The following is a 21,758-nucleotide window of genomic DNA, read 5'->3' as shown; positions in this document are numbered from 1 at the left end:
CCAACTCACTTCCCCATGGTCATGTTGTGTTTGTGTAGTTTACTTTGCACTTAGTAGAAAGGACCAATTCTCTCCCTTTCACAACTTTGCACCCGATTTGCATTTTCTTTCTTTCTCCAATGTTAATAACTCCTTTGTCTTTTGGACTGGGCCTCCATACCTTCTGCTTTTTTGAACCTGTTCTGCCTTAGTCAAATGTATAAAAGAGAACTTATTTTGTAATACCTTGGAGTTTTGAACAAGTCATACCAGACTCTGTTTCTCTCACCACTGATGCTGCCAGACTTGTTGAGTTTCTCTAGCATTCTGCATTTTTAAGAATGTTATTACACACCTCTGGAGCAGTTGAAACATGAACCCTAATGTTTTGGTCAGAGGCAAAAACACTACTACTGCACCACAACATCCCCTTTCTCACTATTGTATAGGTACACCCAGTTCTCACCCAATTAATGCTTAATTATATAAATATTGCTTGTTCCCAAGATTCTAAATGGTCTTAAGCATCCCTGTCAGACCCTAGTGGATAATAATAGAACTTCTAGCAGTGCAGCTGAATTTACTCAATAATTCATTATTGAACAACTCTCACATCCCAAGGAGCAATCTAGTGAGCACTACTGTTTGCCTCCAAGGTAAATCTATGCTGATTTAGATAGTGAGATCAAAAGTGCTCACAGTATTGCACGTCTGATCTTACCAAAGTCCTATCTAGTTGCAGAAAGATATTTTATTCTTGGGAATCAATCCCCTTGTAATAAAGACCAACATGGGATAGTCAACATGGCTTTGTGCGTGGGAAATCATCTTACAAACTTGATTGAGTTTTTTGAAGAAGTAACAAAGAAGATTGATGAGGGCAGAGCAGTAGATGTGATCTATATGGACTTAAGTAAGGCATGCGACAAGGTTCCCCATGGGAGACTGATTAGCAAGGTTAGATCTCATTGAATACAGGGAGAACTATCCATTTGGATACACTACTGTCTCAAAGGTAGAAGATAGAGGGTGGTGGTGGAGGGTTTGATTTTCAGACTGGAGCCCTGTGACCAGTGGAGTGCCACAAGGATCGGTGCTGGGCCCTCTACTTTTTGTCATTTACATAAATGATTTGGATGCGAGCATAAGAGGTACAGTTAGTAAGTTGCAGATGACACCAAAATTGGAGGTGTAGTGGACAGTGAAGAGGGTTACCTCAGATTACAACAGGATCTGGACCAGATGGGCCAATGGGCTGAGAAGTGGCAGATGGAGTTTAATTCAGATAAATGTGAGGTGCTGCATTTTGGGAAAGCAAATCTTAGCAGGACTTATACACTTAATGGTAAGGTCCTAGAGAGTGTTGCTGAACAAAGAGACCTTGGAGTGCAGGTTCATAGCTCCTTGAAAGTGGAATCGCAGGTAGATAGGATAGTGAAGAAGGCGTTTGGTATGCTTTCCTTTATCGGTCAGAGTATTGAGTACAGGAGTTGGGAGGTCATGTTGCGGCTGTACAGGACATTGGATAGGCCACTGTTGGAATATTACATGCAATTCTTGTCTCCTTCCTATCGGAAAGATGTTCAGAAAAGATTTACGAGGATGTTGCCAGGGTTGGAAGATCTGAGCTACAGGGAGAGGCTGAACAGGCTGGGGCTGTTTTTCCTGGCGTGTCGGAGGCTGAGGGGTGACCTTATAGAGGTTTACAAAATGATGAGGGGCATGGATAGGATAAATAGACAAAGTATTTTCCCTGGGGTCGGGGAGTCCAGAACTATATGGCATAGGTTAGGGTGAGAGGGGAAAGATATAAAAGAGACCTAAGGGGCAACTTTTTCACACAAAGGGTGCTGCGTGTATGGAATGAGCTGCCAGAGGATGTGGTGGAGGCTGGTACAATTGCAACATTAATGAGGCATTTGGATGGGTATATGAATAGGAAGGGTTTGTAGGGCTATGGGCCGGGTGCTGGCATGTGGGACGAGATTAGGTTGGGATATCTGGTCAGCATGGACGGGTTGGACCGAAGGGTCTGTTTCTGTGCTGTACATCTCTATGACTCTATGCTGTTTGCCTCCCTAATTGCCTGCACTACTGAAGGTGGATGAAAGTAATGTTTCCTTCCACCCCAGTTTGTTAGTGTATTTGCAAATGATACATCAAAGTCTGGACAAACTTTGCTGTAACTTCATACGTAAGTGAGGTATGGCCTAACTTAGAACTGATTAGTGTTTGATGCAGATCCAAATCCAGGAGGTTTTTTTTGTTAAAGGTGCTGATAATACGGGAAGATGATGCAAAGTTACCATTTTGTAGAATGTTGCAGGTTGTCTCAGCGGGCGGAATTTGTCAGTTGTCAAAATATTTTCCAAACAGGATGTTGGATGTATGTCTATTGGCACAAATTCACAGATTCGTAGAAAGTAGGAGGCTGAGTATGCCATTCAGCCCTTTGAGCCTTCAAGCCTACTTTGACATTCAATCTGATGATGGCTGATCTCCTGGTCTTAATGTGATATTCCTGCTTTCTGCCCATTCCACTTCATGCCTTTAAAATCGAAAAATGTTTCTACCTGTTTCTTCAGTACTTCCAGTAACTTGATCTCAATGGCTTTCAGTGTTAGAGAATTCCTCCGATTCATTATCCTTTGAGTGAAGAAATTTGTTTGCATCTCAGTCTTAAATGGTCTGCTCCCTATGCTGAGAATCTGTCCCCTGATTCTAAAATCGCCAGCTTGCGAAAACATCCCTCCTCCATCTAATCTGTTAAAGGCAATTAGTGTTTTATACATTTCAATCTGATCCCCTCTCAACCACCTAAAATTAAATTCAGTTGAACCCATCTCTCCTTACAGAACAATCCTGTCATCCTTGGAATCTTACTTACAGTGTGGAAACAGGCCCTTCGGCCCAGCAAGTCCACACTGACCTGCCGAAACGCAACCCACCCAGACCTATTCCCCTACATTTACCCCTTCACCTAACACTACGGGCAATTTAGCATGGCCAATTCACCTAACCTGCGCATTTTTGGGCTGTGGGAGGAAACCAGAGCACCCGGAGGAAACCCACGCAGGCACGGGGAGAATGTGCAAACTCCACACAGTCAGTCGCCTGAGGCGGGAAATGAACCCGGGTCTCTGGCGCTGTGAGGCAGCAGTGCTAACCACTGTGCCACCGTGCCGCCCAGCCTGGTGAACCTCCACTACATTCCTTCTATGGCAAGTATATCCTTTCTCAGGCATGTAATACTCTGGGTGTTGTCTCACCAAAGCCCTCCATTACTGCAGTAAGACATCCCTACTTCTGAATACAAATCCCCTGCCAATCAACCTATTGAATGGTGGAGCAGGCTCGATTAGCCAAATGCCTGTTCCTATTTCTTGTGGTCTTACAAAGGCCAAAAAATCATTTGCCTTCCGAATGATTTCTGCACTTACCATTTAATTTGTACTCTTTGGATTTTCACACCAAAGTGTATAACTTCATTTTTAGTCATATTATACTGCATCTTCCATGTGTTTGCTCACCTACTCAATCTGCCTAAATCACCTTAAAGCCTGATTGCATCCTCCTCACAATCCCACCCAGTTTCATGTCAGCAAACTCAGAAATATTGCATTTATTATTTCCCCCCTCATCTACGATTAACTGGGGCCCAAACACTGATCCTTATGGTATCTACTAGTTACTGCCTGCTACTTGGCAAAAGACCACTTATACCCACTCTCTGCTTCCTGTCTGTCAACCAGTTCTGGAACCATGCCAGTACATTATTCCCCATCCCATGTGTTATAACTTTGCCCACTAACCTTTTATGATGGACTTTATCAAAAACCTTCTTAAGATCCAATGCACCACATGCACAAGTTTTCCCTTATTTAATCTACCAAATACATTCTCAGAAGCCTCCAACAGATTTGCTAAGCATGATTTCCCTTTCATAAACCTATGCTGCCGTTGTCCAATCCCAAATGTTCTGATATCATACCTTTTATAAAAGACTCAATTATTTTGCTCACTACAGATGTTCGGCTAGCTGATCTGTAATTCTCTATTTTTTCTCCCCCCCTTTTTAAAGTTTTAGAAGTCTTTTCAGTGTGATGGAAGCAGTTCATTAATGGTTGTATTTTTTTCACCTTTCCAACTGCAAAGCATTAATCGGGCAGGGAAAATCCTCAAGGCAGAGCTGCGTAATTATAACATTGAGTTTACACTGTGGTTGAGGTGTGCACTCAGTAGACTTCCCTCTTGGTGCTTGCTGTGCCTGCATGGTGTCTTTCTGTGCTCCTTGTCTGAGAGCACCAAGATGTTGCTGAAAATCAATATTTTAAAGTTTCATACTTTGTAAAAAAAAAAATTCATTTCTCTTTTTGCTACCAAAGTGAACACCTTTTTGAAATTCAAGTAGACTGCATTATTGTCTAGGTAAAAACAATGACTGCAGATGCTGGAAACCAGATTAAGGATCAGTGGTGCTGGAAGAGCACAGCAATTCCGCCAGCATCTGAGGACAGGCAAAATCGACGTTTCGGGCAAAAGCCCTTCATCAGGAATAAAGGCAGAGAGCCTGAAGCGTGGAGAGATAAGCTAGAGGAGGGTGGGGGTGGGGGTGGGGATAGAGTAGCATAGAGTACAATAGGTCAGTGGGGGAGGAGATGAAGGTGATAGGTCAGGGAGGAGAGGGTGGAGTGGATAGGTGGAAAAGGAGCTGGACAGGTCGGACAAGTCCGGACAAGTCAAGGGGACAGTGTTGCTGGAGGTTCGAAACTAGGATGAGGTGGGGGAAGGGGAAATGAGGGAGCTGTTGAAGTCCACATTGATGCCCTGGGGTTGAAGTGTTCCGAGGCGGAAGATGAGGCGTTCTTCTTCCATGCGTCTGGTGGTGAGGGAGCGGCGGTTGAGGAGGCCCAGCACCTCCATATCCTCGGCAGAGTGGGAGGGGGAATTGAAATGTTGGGCCACGGGGCGGTTTGTTTCCACCCCGCGCTGGCCTATTACCTGCCCTCGACCTCTTCATTTCCAACTGCCGCCGGGACATTAACCGCCTCAACCTGTCGACCCCACTCCAACCTCTCACCCTCACAACACGCAGCCCTCCAATCCCTCTGCTCCAATCCCAACCTCACCATCAAGCCAGCGGATAAAGGGGGCGCAGTGGTAGTCTGGCGCACTGACCTCTACATCGCTGAAGCCAAACGCCAACTCGAGGACACCTCTTCCTACCGCCCCCTTGACCATGACCCCACCCCCCATCACCAAACCATCATCTCCCAGACCATACAGAACCTCTTCACCTCAGGAGATCTCCCACCCACAGCTTCCAACCTCATAGTCCGGGAACCCCGCACTGCCCGGTTCTACCTCCTTCCCAAGATCCACAAGCCTGACCACCCTGGCCGACCCATTGTCTCAGCATGCTCCTGCCCCACTGAACTCATCTCTGCCTACCTCGACACTGTCCTATCCCCCCTAGTCCAGGAACTCCCCACATACGTTCGAGACACCACCCACGCCCTCCACCTCCTCCAAGACTTCAGTTTCCCCGGCCCCCAACGCCTCATCTTCACCATGGATATCCAATCCCTCTACACCTCCATCCGCCATGACCAGGGCCTCCAAGCCCTCTGTTTTTTCCTCTCCAGACGTTCCCAACAGTACCCCTCCACTGACACTCTCATTCGTTTGGCTGAATTGGTCCTCACCCTTAACAATTTCTCCTTTGAATCCTCCCACTTCCTCCAGACCAAAGGGGTAGCCAGGGGCACACGTATGGGCCCCAGCTATGCCTGTCACTTTGTTGGCTACGTAGAGCAGTTGATCTTCCGTAATTACACCGGCACCACTCCCCACCTCTTCCTCCGCTACATTGATGACTGCATTGGCGCCACCTCGTGCTCCCACGAGGAGGTTGAGCAATTCATCAACTTCACCAACACATTCCACCCTGACCTTAAATTTACCTGGACCATCTCTGACACGTCCCTCCCCTTCCTGGACCTCTCCATCTCCATCAGTGACGACCGACTTGACACTGACATTTTCTACAAACCCACCGACTCCCACAGCTACCTGGATTACACCTCTTCCCACCCTACCTCTTGCAAAAATGCCATCCCGTATTCCCAATTCCTCCGCCTCCGCCGTATCTGCTCCCAGGAGGACCAGTTCCACCATAGAACACACCAGATGGCCTCCTTCTTTAGAGACCGCAATTTCCCTTCCCACGTGGTTAAAGATGCCCTCCAACGCATCTCGTCCACATCCCGCACCTCCACCCTCAGACCCAACCCCTCCAACCGCAACAAGGACAGAACGCCCCTGGTGCTCACCTTCCACCCTACCAACCTTCGCATAAACCAAATCATCTGCCAACATTTCCGCCACCTCCAAACAGTCCCCACCACCAGGGATATATTTCCCTCCCCACCCCTCTCCGCCTTCTGCAAAGACCATTCCCTCCGTGACTACCTGGTCAGGTCCACGCCCCCCTACGACCCACCCTCCCATCCTGGCACTTTCGCCTGCCATCGCAGGAACTGTAAAACCTGTGCTCACACCTCCTCCCTCACCTCCATCCAAGGCCCTAAAGGAGCCTTCCACATCCATCAAAGTTTTACCTGCAAATCCACTAATATCATTTATTGTATCCGTTGCTCCCGATGCGATCTCCTCTACATTGGGGAGACTGGGCGCCTCCTAACAGAGCGCTTTAGGGAACATCTCCAAGACACCCGCACCAATTAACCAAACTGCCCCGTGGCCCAACATTTCAACTCCCCCTCCCACTCTGCCGAGGATATGGAGGTGCTGGGCCTCCTCCACCGCCGCTCCCTCACCACCAGACGCATGGAAGAAGAACGCCTCATCTTCCGCCTCGGAACACTTCAACCCCAGGGCATCAATGTGGACTTCAACAGCTTCCTCATTTCCCCTTCCCCCACCTCATCCTAGTTTCTAACCTCCAGCAACACTGTCCCCTTGACTTGTCCGGACTTGTCCGACCTGCCCAGCTCCTTTTCCACCTATCCACTCCACCCTCTCCTCCCCGACCTATCACCTTCATCTCCTCCCCCACTGACCTATTGTACTCTATGCTACTCTATCCCCACCCCCACCCTCCTCTAGCTTATCTCTCCACGCTTCAGGCTCTCTGCCTTTATTCCTGATGAAGGGCTTTTGCCCGAAACGTCGATTTTGCCTGTCCTCGGATGCTGCCTGAATTGCTGTGCTCTACCAGCACCACTGATCCAGAATGCATTATTGACTCCTCTTTATCCAACTGGCTATATCATAAAATATACTCTAATAAATCTGTTGAGCATCACTTTCCATTTGTAAAAGCATATTGTGTATGCTATGATTTCTTCAGTGTGATGCTAAGATTTTGTTAAAAATACATTCCAGTATTTTCCTGATAATTCATATCATTACATTTGGTCTTCGTTTCCTGTTTTCTCTCTTTCTTCTTTCTTGAATAGTAGTGGTATGTTTGGTATCTTTCAATGTTTGGGCCACTCTAGAATTCAGGAAATTTTTGAAAGTCAATGCATCCACTACTCCCGTAAGTAGGAGAACCCTGGTTTGTCGGCTATTAGGCCCTGGGGTTTGTTTTTTTTTAAATTTCAGTAATAACTTTGCTGATATCAGTTGGTTTTGGTTCCTTATTCTTATTAGCCTATAGACACCTTACATTTCTGGTCTGCAATTTGTATTTTGCAATATTAGTTAAATGGTCCTGCTATTTCTTTAGTCCCAGTGATGAATGTTCTAGACTGTATCTCCAAGACCACTATTTACTTCAGTTATTGTCCTTCTGATATACTCGTAAAAGCTCTTACCATCTGTTTTTTTCTTCCTGGGTAGTTTACACTCATTCTTTATTTTCTCATTTTAATCGATCTTTTAATTATTTGTTAGTCTGTAAAATGTTCTTCATTCCTCAGACTTTCTACTGTTCTTTATGACATTGTAAGTCTCTTCATTTAATCTAATACTAAACTTAACTTCCCTAGTCAGCAATGGATGGATTTTCAAAGTATTTTTAAATGGATTGCATTTTGATTAAGATTTTAAATAATTTATTGTAAGATTCGCTACCATTTATTTCCAATCATTTCCTTTAATCTATCAACACATTCTGGGTTCTCCCATGTAATGATGTCATCAGCTTTGTTTGTTTGCGATTTTTTATTTTGGGCATGAATATTTCACACTTTGACTTGACTTATAATTAAGTTGTATATGATCACTTTTTCCCATATATACTTTTTTTTATGTGATTACTTATTAATCTTATCTTATTTTGCAATGCCTTTGTCCCTTGTCTGTTACATTTAATATCACTCGAAGAGACTTTGTTAATTGTTCTCGGAGTTAATTTTCCAAGCTGCCTTTGACAATTTGATCGGTCCAGTTTATATAAAAATTAAAATTCCCATGACCATTATTTACCTTTATTACAAGTTAAACTTATGCATTGCCTAATGTTCTGTCCAATTGTATAACTACCATTTATGGGTTTATAAATTTACTTCTATTACAATTTTCAGACTTGCTATTTTTAAGCTTCATACTGATCTCCTGAGCCAAGATACTTTCTTACTGCTGTCCTTGTCACCTTTTATTCTGAGCGTTACTCTTTCTTTTCCATTCTGCCTATCTTTTTGAAATGTTAGGTGTGCTGGAATACTGATTTCCAATCTTTACCTCTGGCAGCCATATCTCTGGAATAATGATAGAATCAAACCCATTTATGTCTATTTTGTTGCTGGTTTGTTTATCTTGTTCCAAAGACTTCATTTGTTTCAATAAAAAGCCTTAGATTTTTTTTTTTGAACTACTGTTCTTTACATGAATTTTGTTCACTGATGCATTTATGATTAAATTTTTTTGTTGCTTGTCTTATCTAAGGCAAAGCATTGCTGTATTACCTTGACTTTCCTTTTTACATTTCTAAATTTCTCTTCACCTGCACCTTGTCTCTCCCCCTTTTTGGTTTAAATACTTATCACCAACCGCAATTATATGATTGACCAGGATGCTGATCCCAGCCTGCTTTATATGGAGTGCATCCTAAAGAAATGTCCTCTTTCCCCAGTGCTGATTAGATTCCTTACAGTGTGGAAACAGGCCCTTTGGCCCAACAAGTCCACACCAACCCTCCGAAGAGTAACCCACCCAGACTCATTTCCCTCTGGCTAACGCATCTAACTTATGGGCAATTTGGAATGGCCAATTCACCTGATTGTGGGAGGAAACCGGAGCACACGGAGGAAACCCACGCAGACACAGGGAGAATGTGCAAACTCCACACAGATGGTCGCCCGAGTCTGGAATCGAACCTGGGACCCTGATGCTGTGAGGCAGCAGTGCTAACCACTGAGCCACCATGGTTATTTGTTTTCCAGGAATTGGAATCCTTTCTTCTCCTAACTTACTTTAATCCACACATTTAATTCTGTCATTAATTTGATCCTAGGCCAATTTGTGTGGCTCTTAAATAGTTATCCAAAGATTATTATACCAGAGATCCTGCTGATCAATTTAAAATCCAGTTTGTTAAACTCTGTCCTTTAGTTTGTTTTTCTTTCTATATTGTTGGTTTCTACATGGTGCATTACAAATTGATATTTCCTTTACAGAATCTTCAGAACATCTGTTTCAGCTGCAGAAAACAGAATGAATTGCCCCAAATGGTGCCATCCTCTACTGCTGTATTTATTTTTGTTACCCAACACCCCAATTGAATACCCTTCAAAACCACATTGCAGTGGCCAGTTTACTCATCCTTGCTGCAGTCTTTCTTCTTATCCACACAGCCAGCTGGAACCTAGTATCAATTGGATAAAGACAATGACTGAGGTTTTCCTTAACTGTGTCCTAGTTTGGAATACCTACCTGACTCATAGTTGCACTGTCCTGCCTCTGACCATTGGTCTCCCTTAAAGTATCTCTTAAACTGGGGGGGTGGCATTGCTGCCTGTCAGATCAAAGTGTCCAGGTAATTATTCCCCCTCACAATGCCTGCAGCAACAACTCCAGTCTGATATTTTGATTCAAATATTCTTGAACTGCAGGCATGTATTGCAGATGTGGTTGTCATGCTAGTTATGTAATGACCCTCACGGAAATCTGCCCTGACTTGGCTTACATGTGACTTCAGACCCGTAGCATGGTGTCTGACTTCCTTCTGAAATGGCTCAGAAAATACTTGTTTTGAGGCAGACTGGGGATGGACAATGTCCTGGCCTTGCTACTGATGCCCACATTCCAGGAAAAAGGAAAAATTCTAATTCAAGAACACTTATATTGATATTAAGAAGGACATTCTTGGCTTTTGATCCAATAACAGTGAAGTAACAACACTATCGCTCCAAATAAGAATTGTTTACAGTTTTAAAAGGGAGATTGTTGGTGATTGTCCAGAAACTCTTACCTACACCACATACTCTGTCTTGTTTATCTAAATGGTTTTTTTTGTTTAATTGGCAAAATCCTTGTTTAGTTGATTACTTTAGTTTTATGAATGAACTCACTTATCTACTTTATTAATTTAATAAAGTTAAAGTAAGTAACACATTCTTAAATCTAGCTTATGAGCAAAAATGAACCAACAGTGTTCACCAAATAATCATGTACATGCTGCCCTGTGACTTTCGTCCTTCATTTTTATTTGTCAACTTGAGTTTCTTTCCAGTGATGACCTGGGTTCTACTGCTGACATTCTGTATATATATTCTTCTATGATGCTCTGGACATCGCTGTTCTATGGTTGGGTTGACTAGACATTCTATCTTACTTCCCTATAGGAGAGTAAAATTGCAGCAAGCTCACTTCTGCACAGATCTCTCCAATTGACCTTGTGAGAGGCAAACTGATCAGTTGACAAACAAACTTCATTTTAATTTGAGAAGTCATCACCGATGTAAAAAGTTACATAGCTTTTTTCATTTTCAAATATGTCATACTGTTTTCCTCCTCTATTTTTAGTTCTTTTTTGTTCCTGTAGAGGCACATTTAAGGTAGTCTAATTTTCATGGGGATTGGTTTGACAACCCAAACTATGCAGGAAAATGCAAATATTCCATATCAGTAACTTCACAGCTCCTGTGTTCTGTTGATCTGTCATCATTATTTTCTACACTCCTTATTTTAACTTCCATGAGGTCTTGTTTGCATTAAATAACAAATGTGCACATTATACAAATGGTTATTAAGTAAGAAGAGGCTGAACAGACTGGGGCTGTTTTCCCTGGAGCGTCAGAGGCTGAGGGGTGACCTTATAGAGGTTTACAAATTTATGAGGGGCATGGATAGGATAAATAAGCAAAGTCTTTTCCCTGGGGTCAGGGAGTCCAGAACTAGAGGGCATAGGTTTAGGGTGAGAGGGGAAAGATATAAAAGAGACCTAAGGGGCAACTTTTTCACGGAAAGGGTGGTACGTGTATGGAATGAGCTGCCAGAGGATGTGGTGGAGGCTGGTACAATTGCAACATTTAAGAGGCATTTGGATGGGTATATGAATAGGAAGGGTTTGGAGGGATATGGGCCGGGTGCTGGCAGGTGGGACTAGGTTGGGTTGGGATATCTGGTCGTAATGGACGGGTTGGACCGAAGGGTCTGTTTCCATGCTGTACATCTCTATGACTCTAAGAAGAAATCGGAACTTACAACAAAACAAAGTGGATGCTTGTTCTCCAGGTACCATCCCTTTTGGAGCCATAACCATGATCCTTGTGTCTGAATGTTTTAACTAATGACTCATTCCAGCAGTTCCAAAAAGAGCAATTTGGTCGGTTTAGAGAACCGATCAGGTAATTGGGCCTCTGAGACATTTGAAACAATAGGTACCAACTCATGGTGCACATAGTTAAGAAAACAGAGTTTTATATAACAAAAGCCAGTCTATTTCGTGGTCCAGAATCTACCCGGGGCATCAAACAGGACCATTGACCATCATTGTGGATCCTACCACAGTTGCAGCAAGGATAGACTGTGATGGATCACAACGTACAATAGCTGTCCAAATTTCTGAATAATCCACCTTGCCACACCTCTGCACAAAACATAGCCTCTATCTCCTGACAAATCATATGATGGCAACTGGCCTCCACCACCAATTCCACAGGGCTTAAAGGATTGGGTTCATGCATTCCGGAGGTTCAATAGAAAATACACATCTATTTAATTTTTTTTTGTATTTATCAGGTGGTGTTGGTGCCTTGGCCATAATGTATTGCTCATCCCTAATTACCCAGAGGGCAATCTAAAATCAAACACATTGCTGTGGGTCTGGAGTCATATGTAAACCAGACCAGGACAGTAGTTCCCTTCCCTAAAGGACATTAGTGAACTAGGTAGGTTTTTCCAAAAATCAGCAACAGTTTCATGGTCATTTTTTGACTCTTAATTCTAGATTTGTTTTAATTCAATTTAAATTCCCCAATCTGCCATGGTGGAATTTGAAGCTGCATACCCAGAACATTACTTAGGTCTCTGGATTAATAGTCCAGTAATAGTCGGCTGTGCTTTTCCAGCACCACACTCTTCGACTCTGGATTAATAGTCCAGTTATAATACCATGAGGCCATCACCTCCCCCCTCAGAGTCCAAGCTCAATTGCTTGTTCAGTTTCACTTTGGGTTCTCATTTTTGAATTAATGCAAAGCTGATTATTCTGAGGCACTTCATCAAAGCATCTGGATGTTATCTCATGAGGTCTGCCAAGTGATTGATTCTCTCCTTTGAACAGATTTGACCCTGCCACAACAGTGACAATGGTTATGACTGTGATCTTGTACTACTTCATATTCCTATAGAAAACCCAAAAAACACTGGCTGAGACCTGATAGCACAAGCCTTGCCATGATGGTTAAGCTTAAAATTAAGATTAACAGGTTCCGGATTCACAGAACCACTGAGGCAGTCTCCACTTCCAGACAATCCTTCAGGTGGGAGCACAAATGGTTTTCCCATCCCTTCCAGCTGTTCAGAAGATTTCCCTCCTCATTCCAAATCATTCGACTTATTGAGGAGTCAGTTTTCTTTTGTTCTTTCCAGGCATCTAACCAGCCACTCTTACTGTGTTTGAGTATGGCACAGGAACCCTCTTCATTTGGTTATTGTAGACAGCGTTGCATTTTATCTTTCATAAAACAATCAAGGTGACCAAAAAAGGATTTTGCAGATTTATAAAGTAATTTGTGCAAATTGGTTAGAAAAAAGAAGTTTTGACTGTTCATAATGTTAATGAGGGAAATGTGTTACCTTAAAAAAAAGCCCTTCTAGTCTCAGTCCAGAGAGATAAGCGCAAGTGAGGGAAGAACTTAAGTTCATAACTGAATCATAATAGCTCAAGCTCGATTGTGTCAGAACTGAGTAGCTCAGAAAGATTTTATGTTGATTATGTCACAATCAACATACATGAGATTGAATCCGATTATGAGACCAGTTGACTGCATTGAACAAATTGGATGTGCAGTTTGTCACTAAAATCAGTTTGCTAAAAGAATATTGGCAAGCTCTGTTGACTCACAGGACAAAAGAAATATTGGCTTTTGTGACACCGGCTGGACTTTGTCAATGCACAGTTAAGCCATTTAGAATGAAAAATAATACAGGTTCAATGATTAGCCAAAAAAGTCATTGAGGGATGATGTAACTGTCCTTTACATCAATTTCATTGTTTTTAGCCAAAGCTGAAAAGAATATTTACATCAGTCGATGGAACTCATTGATGACAAAAAGCCCATTTGTTTATAAATCTGGCTAAAATGGAATTTGCTGAGGCAAAAGTGACTGATTTTGGGCAACAATGTGGGACAAGACAAAGTAGCACTGAGTGAAATGAAAATGTCTTGGATTTCCTCATGCAGAGGACAAAATGTGAAATGTTGTTATAATGGCATGAGTGGATTTTATCACAAGTTTGTGCTGAACTTCACTGTTCTAGCTCCTTTAAACAAACTTGTTGAAAAAGGCAGAAAACGTGACTACCGAAGGGTGTCAGAGTGCTTTTGAAAGCTAAAATTGCATCAGTTTTAGCCACGCCGAATTATACAAAACCATTCAAAGTAGCTATTGAGCCTTTGGGGTCTGTTTGACTGCAAGATGATGAGATGGGGTTGTACAACCTGTCAGTTATTTTTCAAAAAAAGACTGTCCACATGTCAGAAAAAATATTCCACAATCGAAAAGATGACATTGAATCTTTTGCTGATATGTATCAGAAGCAGCATGAGAGAAACTGGTATAGATGGTATGGACCACAATCGTTTGATTTACTCGGTAAAAATGTGGGACAAGAACTTATGAATGCTTTGGTGGAGTTTAATTGTCCAACAGTATAATGTGAAATTGTTCATGACCCTGGGGGAGAAAACATATTTTGGCAGATACTTTATCAAGAACACATTTGAAGGACATTGAAATATGTGGTGCCCATGAACGAATGTAAAATATGTGTGCTGTGTCACTCATTGTATATTTAGTGTCAATAAGTTACCACTGTAACTAATGAGTAATGAACATGAAGAAACATTATCACTTTTCTTTGGGAGGAGTTGTGATCTAAGATATGTGATTTATCTATATTTTAGAATCATTTATTTTAGCATTTGGATTTGAGCTTGTGGCATCTGGGTTTTGGTGTGTATGTTGGAAGTGGTTTAATGATTAACTTGTAAGTATTTCTGTGGCAATGGTGATTCCTTTTAGAACACCATTTTGGTGAGAGACTGCATAGGGTAATAAGGTTTTGTATACATTTGTGAGCTAACAAAGTAAACAGTATAAAGCATTGAACTTCCAGATAAGAGATTCTGGAGTTTGTCTTTGGGCATAAGGAAATATCCATAACTTGGAAGAAAGCTTTTTAATTTCAGTTTGGGCCATTTCATAGATGTCTTCACTGTTCTTGAGAAAGGGAGGTAATTTAGGTCTGTTAAGAAAGAGGAAACCTTGATGTTTAACGGTTCCTGACCAGAAGTGTTCGGTTAAATCCTGAAGGAGTTATTAGAAGCTGAGAAAGTCTCAGCTAATTTATACTGACAAATCAAGAAAGAGGCTATCAGATGATCATCATCTGGGATTGAAGCCACAGCCAAATCAAACCTTAAGTGGAATAGAGAAGGGAGTTTCTCTCTGATCTTTGTGTAGTGTAATGGAATGCTGTTGACATTAATGGGATTGTATTTTTTAGTGTGTGTTTCAAAATCAGTATTGTATATAAATAGGAGAAAGTGAGGACTGCAGATGCTGGAGATCAGAGCTGAAAATGTGTTGCTGGAAAAGCGCAGCAGGTCAGGCAGCATCCAAGGAGCAGGAGAATCGACGTTTCGGGCATGAGCCCTTCTTCAGGAATCAGGAACCTGCTGCGCTTTTCCAGCAACACATTTTCAGCATTGTATATAAATAGTTTGGGTTATTCAATTTTATCTTTTTGCACATTAAACTTTTTTTATTTTTAAAACTGAATATGCAGCATTGCATGTTAAAGACCACCTCATTAAAATAAAGCAAAACAAAATATGACCTACCATGTCAGATTTCACTCTGGAATCTGAATTCGCCAGTGATAACATCATTGTAACATAAGCCACTACTTCCAGCCTTGAATTTCATGTTACTCAATTCAGCTGCAATGGATGCTTCTATTACCAATAGACAAATGGCTTTGGCATTTGAACTATGATATTTCTTGAACTTACTGATGCCCATTACCATCTGCAGTGAAATTAATTCATTTGAGAGCCTCTGTTTGATACCACTGGCCTGTCACAGTGCTGTCTTTTCACAGCTGTCCTTCCCAGTTTGTTCTGGCTGTGGAATCTTTGTTAAGTGCCCAATTCAAGGCCAGTGATGCCAAGAGCTAGCTGTATCAGCACAGCACATGAGCTTTACTGGAACCTCAGGAGAGGAAGTGAAAATTTAATTGGATGCAACTCGTGGGCAATATACAATGAATAATGTTCACCCCTTACTATTTAACAATAAATTGACAGCTACATGCTACAGAAGCCACCCAACTTTTTCCCCATTGATCTTCTCTGCACGTTTACTGCCAAGCAGTGAGCCAAGTTTGAAAGTTGCCCACAATATGTCCATTGTTTTAAAACTGTAGACCACTTACAATTATCATTAATTTGATAATGAATATTCAGAATGACTCAGGGTATGATAGATCTATATAGAAAACATTCAAAGTTAAGCATTGGTGACATCACATCTGGAGTTTATCATTGAAGAGATTTGTTGCTGATGTGCAGTAACAATTACAATTGGTGTCTAATTTGGGAGCTGTAAAACTCATTCTCTGGTCTGTTGAATTTTTGTTTCCATCCAAAACCATCTACTTGCATTCAGTGCAATTACAGTTTTTTTTTCAATTAGGGGTCTGAATACTTTCCTTGATATTTGTAGAATAAGTTATGTTGAACACTTTCCACACTCTGCCATACTAGGTGTGAGGTCAGTTTTGAATGAAAACAAAACCTTCCAGTTTTTGTTGTAGAAACTCAGTTTGAAAATGTCTGTGATTTTCTCACAAACAAGTTCTGCAATGCTTGCTGCTGCTACATGCTGATATATTCAAGTCCAGACGGTAAATAAATTCCTTTTTGTTTTCACTCCTGAGATTGCCTATCTCAGATTCAATTTTTAAAATGATGTTAATTATCAATTCACTGTGTACTTGACCAGGTAATGTTCAGGATAAAGCTATAGGTAAAGCTATATGAAGAAATATACCAGCTAGATGTCCTGGGTTACGAAAATATGATTTAATTTTATTGCTAAACTCACACAAGTAAAATATAAAACTTATGAAAAAGGTAGAACTAGTCCAAAATTCTGTGACATACATGTATACAGATAGACACACACAAGCCTCTGTATGTAAAGACAGAACAAGTTATAGGTTGAGAAGGGGAGTTGCGGAAGTTATAATTTCTATAAGAGGAAAAGAAAAGGCACTCCTTCAGTGTGTCTGAAATTCTCATGCCTTTTAAGCTGATGCCAGTTGTTTTTCTGTAGATAGTCTCTTTTAAATTGTAATCTGTCCTTTTCCAGAATGGGTTCGATGGTACTTGAATTTTCTTTTTATTTTTAGATGTCTATCTCTGTGATGTATTCCAAAATATAACAGTGGTATGGTGTGAGCCTTCAGATAAAAAGCTTATAAAAGAGCTGTTATTATTGTTCTATACTGCAGAATATCTTAATGATTCTAACCTCTGTAACAAAAACACAAATTTACCATAGCCTTTCAAAAAGGAGTTGTTGACATGTGATAACTGGCTATTGACACAAAGTAGGCACTGTCCTTATTAATAAAGAGTTTTGAACCCTCATGGTCAAAGATGTCAAAATGCCATTGAAACAGCTAGGTCAGGTTGTCAGCCCCCTCTTGCATGGTGAGTTTTAGTAGACCTCCTTTCTCCTTGGTAGTTCCTGCAGTCAAGATGTCTGGTGGTTTGTTGTTTATAGATTTAGCAAAAAGTTCCATTAACAACAAACATTAAGTTCTGGAGAGGAAGTGCCCAGAAAGTCTCCTATTAAACCACTTCAAAATTTTCAGGAAAATTAGTCACTTGGATAGATCACGTGACTTCAGCCATTTTAAGACAATCCTCTTGCTCATTTACAGTTTTCTTTCAAACAAAAGTCTGAAGATGGTCAATATAAATCAACTTTGTGGCAAGCTCTAAAATGGCTCCTTGACTTGGCAGCAAATGTAAACTGCTGTCAGGAAAGAGGAAGTTTATTTGCACAGATTGCTAGATCTTTGTAGGCTCTTACTTCAAGGTTAATTGTGAGTACCATCATTTCATCACTATCCAATCAATAGTACTCTGTGAATAAATGAAGTGTAAGGTTTTTTTTTAAACCAGAGAGAAAAAAACAGATGTTAAATAAGTGAGCAGCAAAGCAAATGGATGTGCACCACCATCAATATCTATGTGGACAAAGTTGGTGTCCCTTTGATTAAAAGAAGGAAAGAATAACTATTTCAACACTATTCAGAGTGTTAAAAAAAAGCAAGTTCAGCTCTTAACAAATGTTTTCTATTTTTGAATTTAGCATGTAAATTTGTTCTTGTTGCCTAGGTAACTATTATGGAACACCTAAACCTCCAAGCCAGCCACTCAGTGGGGAAGTAATTACCAGTGATTCTTTGCGAGGTCCTCAGGCTGGCACAAAGCTGACTCCAAAACGAAGCAAATCATACAATGATATGCAAAACGCTGGAATAGAGCAGCCGGAAAATGAAGATGATGAGGAAAACCCTGAAATGAATAGCAGTTTTACAGGTAAACTGTCAACTATCAGGTTATCTCAGCATCAAATAAAAAAGATTACAAACATAATTCAATATGTAAAAGCTTACTTCACATATTTAAAACAAGATGGAATGAAGAAATAAGTTTATGATTTGCTAAAACGTTATGTCTTAGCAAGCTCTACATTATGTAAAACTAACTTTATGCTGCGTTTTAGAATAGGAAAAACCGTGTACAGTTGTCAGATTGGTATTTTCCTTACTGCTCAAGCTATCTTCCTGATTAGCAGTTGTACCATTACCTCGTTAGTTTTCATTATAGATTCTGTCCTTGATCCCTCATCAATAAGCTAGTTCTTGGTAAAATCATCTGTAGGCATAGGGTCAGCCTTCTAATGGTAATACCCTGCTCCACCACTGTCCCTATGCTGTCGGACTGTTTGCTTGACACCCCATTTGATACGAATCGCAATTTTCTGTAACTAAGAATTGACACATCCCAAAAGGCTTTTTACTTTTGGCCCCTGTCACAACTCTACACCATTTCCAGTGGTTTCACCCCTTCCCTGTGAAGCAATTCAGGCTCGATCAGACTGCTGACAACCTTGATAGCCCCTTCATACCTCAGCTGAATGCCTGATCCTACTTTCTCTCCATTATACCAACCGCATAATTTTACTTTAGTATCATCACCTCTGCCATTGCTTCATCTCATCCAGTGTTGAAATTCTTTCGTCACCTTGTGCTTCAATATGCCATTGCCCTTCTGTCCATCTTTCAACTTCTGTGAAATATCTTTTTTCCAAAACTCCACTATCTTAATCTGATCCCACACCAAGTCCCAAGGACATATCTCTCTAGAGCCTGTTCCCACCAGCATCTCAAATTTCAAATTCTCATATTTATTTATTGTATCGCCAACTTGCTACAGCCTTCTCCAGCCTTAACCCCCTAACCCCGTGAACTTCCATTCCACAAAGTTCTTGTGCACCTCCTCTCCTTTCACTATAGACTTGGTGACTTTACCTTCAGTCACTCATGCCCCATAGTCTGAAATTCCCAATTTAAACCCTACCACTTCATTATATCTCTCTCCCATCCTTTAAGACCCTCCTTAAAGACCAATGGCTAGGGCAATAAAATGCACCTCTCCATCAGACTCTGAGGGGACTGGACATGGCTCCCTATGGCAGCCACCAACCTGCTTGTGGAAGCAACCAAATGGTCACATGACTGGCTGCACTCCTGAAATCTCTGAGCCATGAGGACTATTGCCTCCTATATCCCTGTGTTTGTGGGTGAAGTCCCTGTTGCTGACATCACAGTGTCAACTCCTGCCTGAGCTGAGCACGTGTCTAATCTTCCACAGTTCTCAGAGCCAAAGGCCTGGAGTATTTCTTCTGAGGCCAGCTATGGAGCTATTGCAGTGGGGTGCTCCCAAACTTTCTAATGCTCATTTACCCACCAAGTTGGGGTCAGTATCTGAGCATTAAGAAAGTGCATGGAGGCAGTCCTGCTGATGCTTCCTCCAAGGCCTTGGTACTTTTGTCCTCTGAGATCAATGAGGTGGCCTTGAGTGGGGTCAGATGTTTCTCTGCAGAGGTCATGGACATCTGCTGGAACCTGAAGACAAAAGAGAGAGGATCCTTTCTGACCAGTGGTTATACATGGTCGCCAGTGATTTTTTTTTTCATTTTCTCTCCCGCTTTTACCTGTTAATTTTTGGTATTTTTGGAATGTTGTTAGTGTTTTCTCCCTTGATGACTAATGCAAAGTATTTCTTCAAATCCTTTGCCATTTCCTGGTTCCCCATTAGCATTTCCCCAGATTTTATCTCTAAGGGACTTGCGTTGACTTCAGCTTCATTCTTCATCTTCGTATATTTAAAGAAGCTCTTACTGTCCAATTTAATATTACTTCCTAATTTAACTTCAAAATCTTATTCTCCCTCTTGTTTTTTTGTAATCTTTGTTGTTTTTATATCTTTTGCAATATTTGATTTATCACTATTTTTTGCCAGATTATCTGATTTTTCTTTCAATTTCACACCATCCTTAACTTTCTAGGTTAACGATGATTAGTTTATCCCCTTCCCAGAATCCTCCTCCTTCACTGGAATAATATCTTTGTTGTGAGTCATGAACTATTTCCTTAAATTTCTGCCATTATTCATCACGTGAATTCCACCTTAAAATCAAGCTCTTTGACCAAAATCTTGGTCACTCCTCCTATTTGTTCCCTTATTGATTTGGTGGTTATTTCTTTGTTAATGTTCCTATGAAGAACCTGTGTCAAATGGTCCATATAAATGTTAGCTATTGCAAATTTATAGCCCAGCCTAATAGTCATCTATTATCAAGTGATTGCTGTGTTTTCACATTGCCATTCTTCAGATAATATTTCAAGCTGGGGACTTTTCTGCCTGTTCTAGCAAATTGATTTGAAGTTTAAAATCCTGTAACATTATCTGAAGAAGCAAGAAGAATGTTTCTCCTGCATGATGTTTGAGGTGAGGGATGCCAGTAGTGTCCCATCCAAGTACATCTGCAGGAAGTGCACCCAACTCTCGTTCCTCCAAGACAGTGTTAGAGAACTGGAGCTGAAGCTGGATGAACTTCAGATCATTTGGGAGGCAGAGGCTGTGATAGATAAGAGTTACAGGAAAGTAGTTACTCCTAGGCATGAAGAAAGCTGGGTAACTGTTAGAAGGGGGAAAAAAAACCAGAGGGGTACTAATATCCTGGGTGGGAAATTTGCGAGTGCTGTTCAGGTGAGTTTAAGCTAGCTCAGCAGGGGGTTGGGAACCTGTGATGTAGTTCCAGTACACAGGTGAATGAGAGTAGGGAGGACATGGACAGGATTTCATGGTCACAGGAGTGTGCTGGCAGACAGCAAGCTGATTTGAAACATGTCTACTTCAATGCCAGGAATATCCGGAATAAGGTAGGTGAGCTTGCAGTATGGATAGGGACCTGGAAGTTCGATGTTGTGGCCCTTACTGAGACATGGATAGAACAAGGTCAGGAATGGATGTTGCAGGGTTTAGATCTTTCATTAAGATCAGGGAAGGCGATAAAAGAGAGAGAGGTGTGGCCTTGTTAGTCAAGGACTATATACCAGTGTCTGAAAGAACATTTGACAAGGACTTGTCGACTGAGGTATTATGGGCTGAGGTTAGAAATAGGAGAGGTCACACTGCTGGGTTTTTTTATAGGCCTCTGCAGAGTTTCAGGGATGTGGAGGAGAGGATTAGCAAATCGATCCTGGGCAGGATTGAAAGGAGCAGGGTGGTCATTCTGGGGACTTTAACTTCCCCAACATTGACTGGAAATGCTATAACTCTAGTATGTCAGATGGATTACTTTTTGTCCAGTGTGTGCAGGAGGATTTCCTGACACAGTATATCGAAGGGCTGACAAGAGGGAAGGCCACACTGGATCTGGTGCTTGGTAATGAACCAGGCCAGATGTTTGATTTAGTTGCAGGTGAGCACTTTGGA

The 21,758-nt window shown here is 41.5% G+C and overlaps 1 protein-coding gene across 6 annotated transcripts in view; it reads left to right on the top strand.

The window, feature by feature from the left end:
• magi1b (membrane associated guanylate kinase, WW and PDZ domain containing 1b) overlaps window positions 1-21,758 on the top strand; it is a 462,351-nt gene that overhangs the window by 348,630 nt on the left and 91,963 nt on the right. For all 6 annotated transcript variants that reach the window (XM_043708285.2, XM_043708283.2, XM_087994417.1 and 3 more), the window contains one exon: window positions 18,087-18,290. In XM_043708285.2, coding sequence (XP_043564220.2) covers window positions 18,087-18,290 — 204 coding nt within the window. The remainder of the gene's footprint in view (window positions 1-18,086; window positions 18,291-21,758) is intronic.

The sequence above is a fragment of the Chiloscyllium plagiosum genome, unplaced genomic scaffold (genome assembly GCF_037043375.1).
Source record: "Chiloscyllium plagiosum isolate Xiang-an unplaced genomic scaffold, Cpla_swu_hap1 HiC_scaffold_14, whole genome shotgun sequence".
NCBI lineage: Eukaryota > Metazoa > Chordata > Chondrichthyes > Orectolobiformes > Hemiscylliidae > Chiloscyllium > Chiloscyllium plagiosum.
Note: the sequence above shows the minus strand (reverse complement) of the source record. Positions and strands in the feature narration are given on the sequence as shown.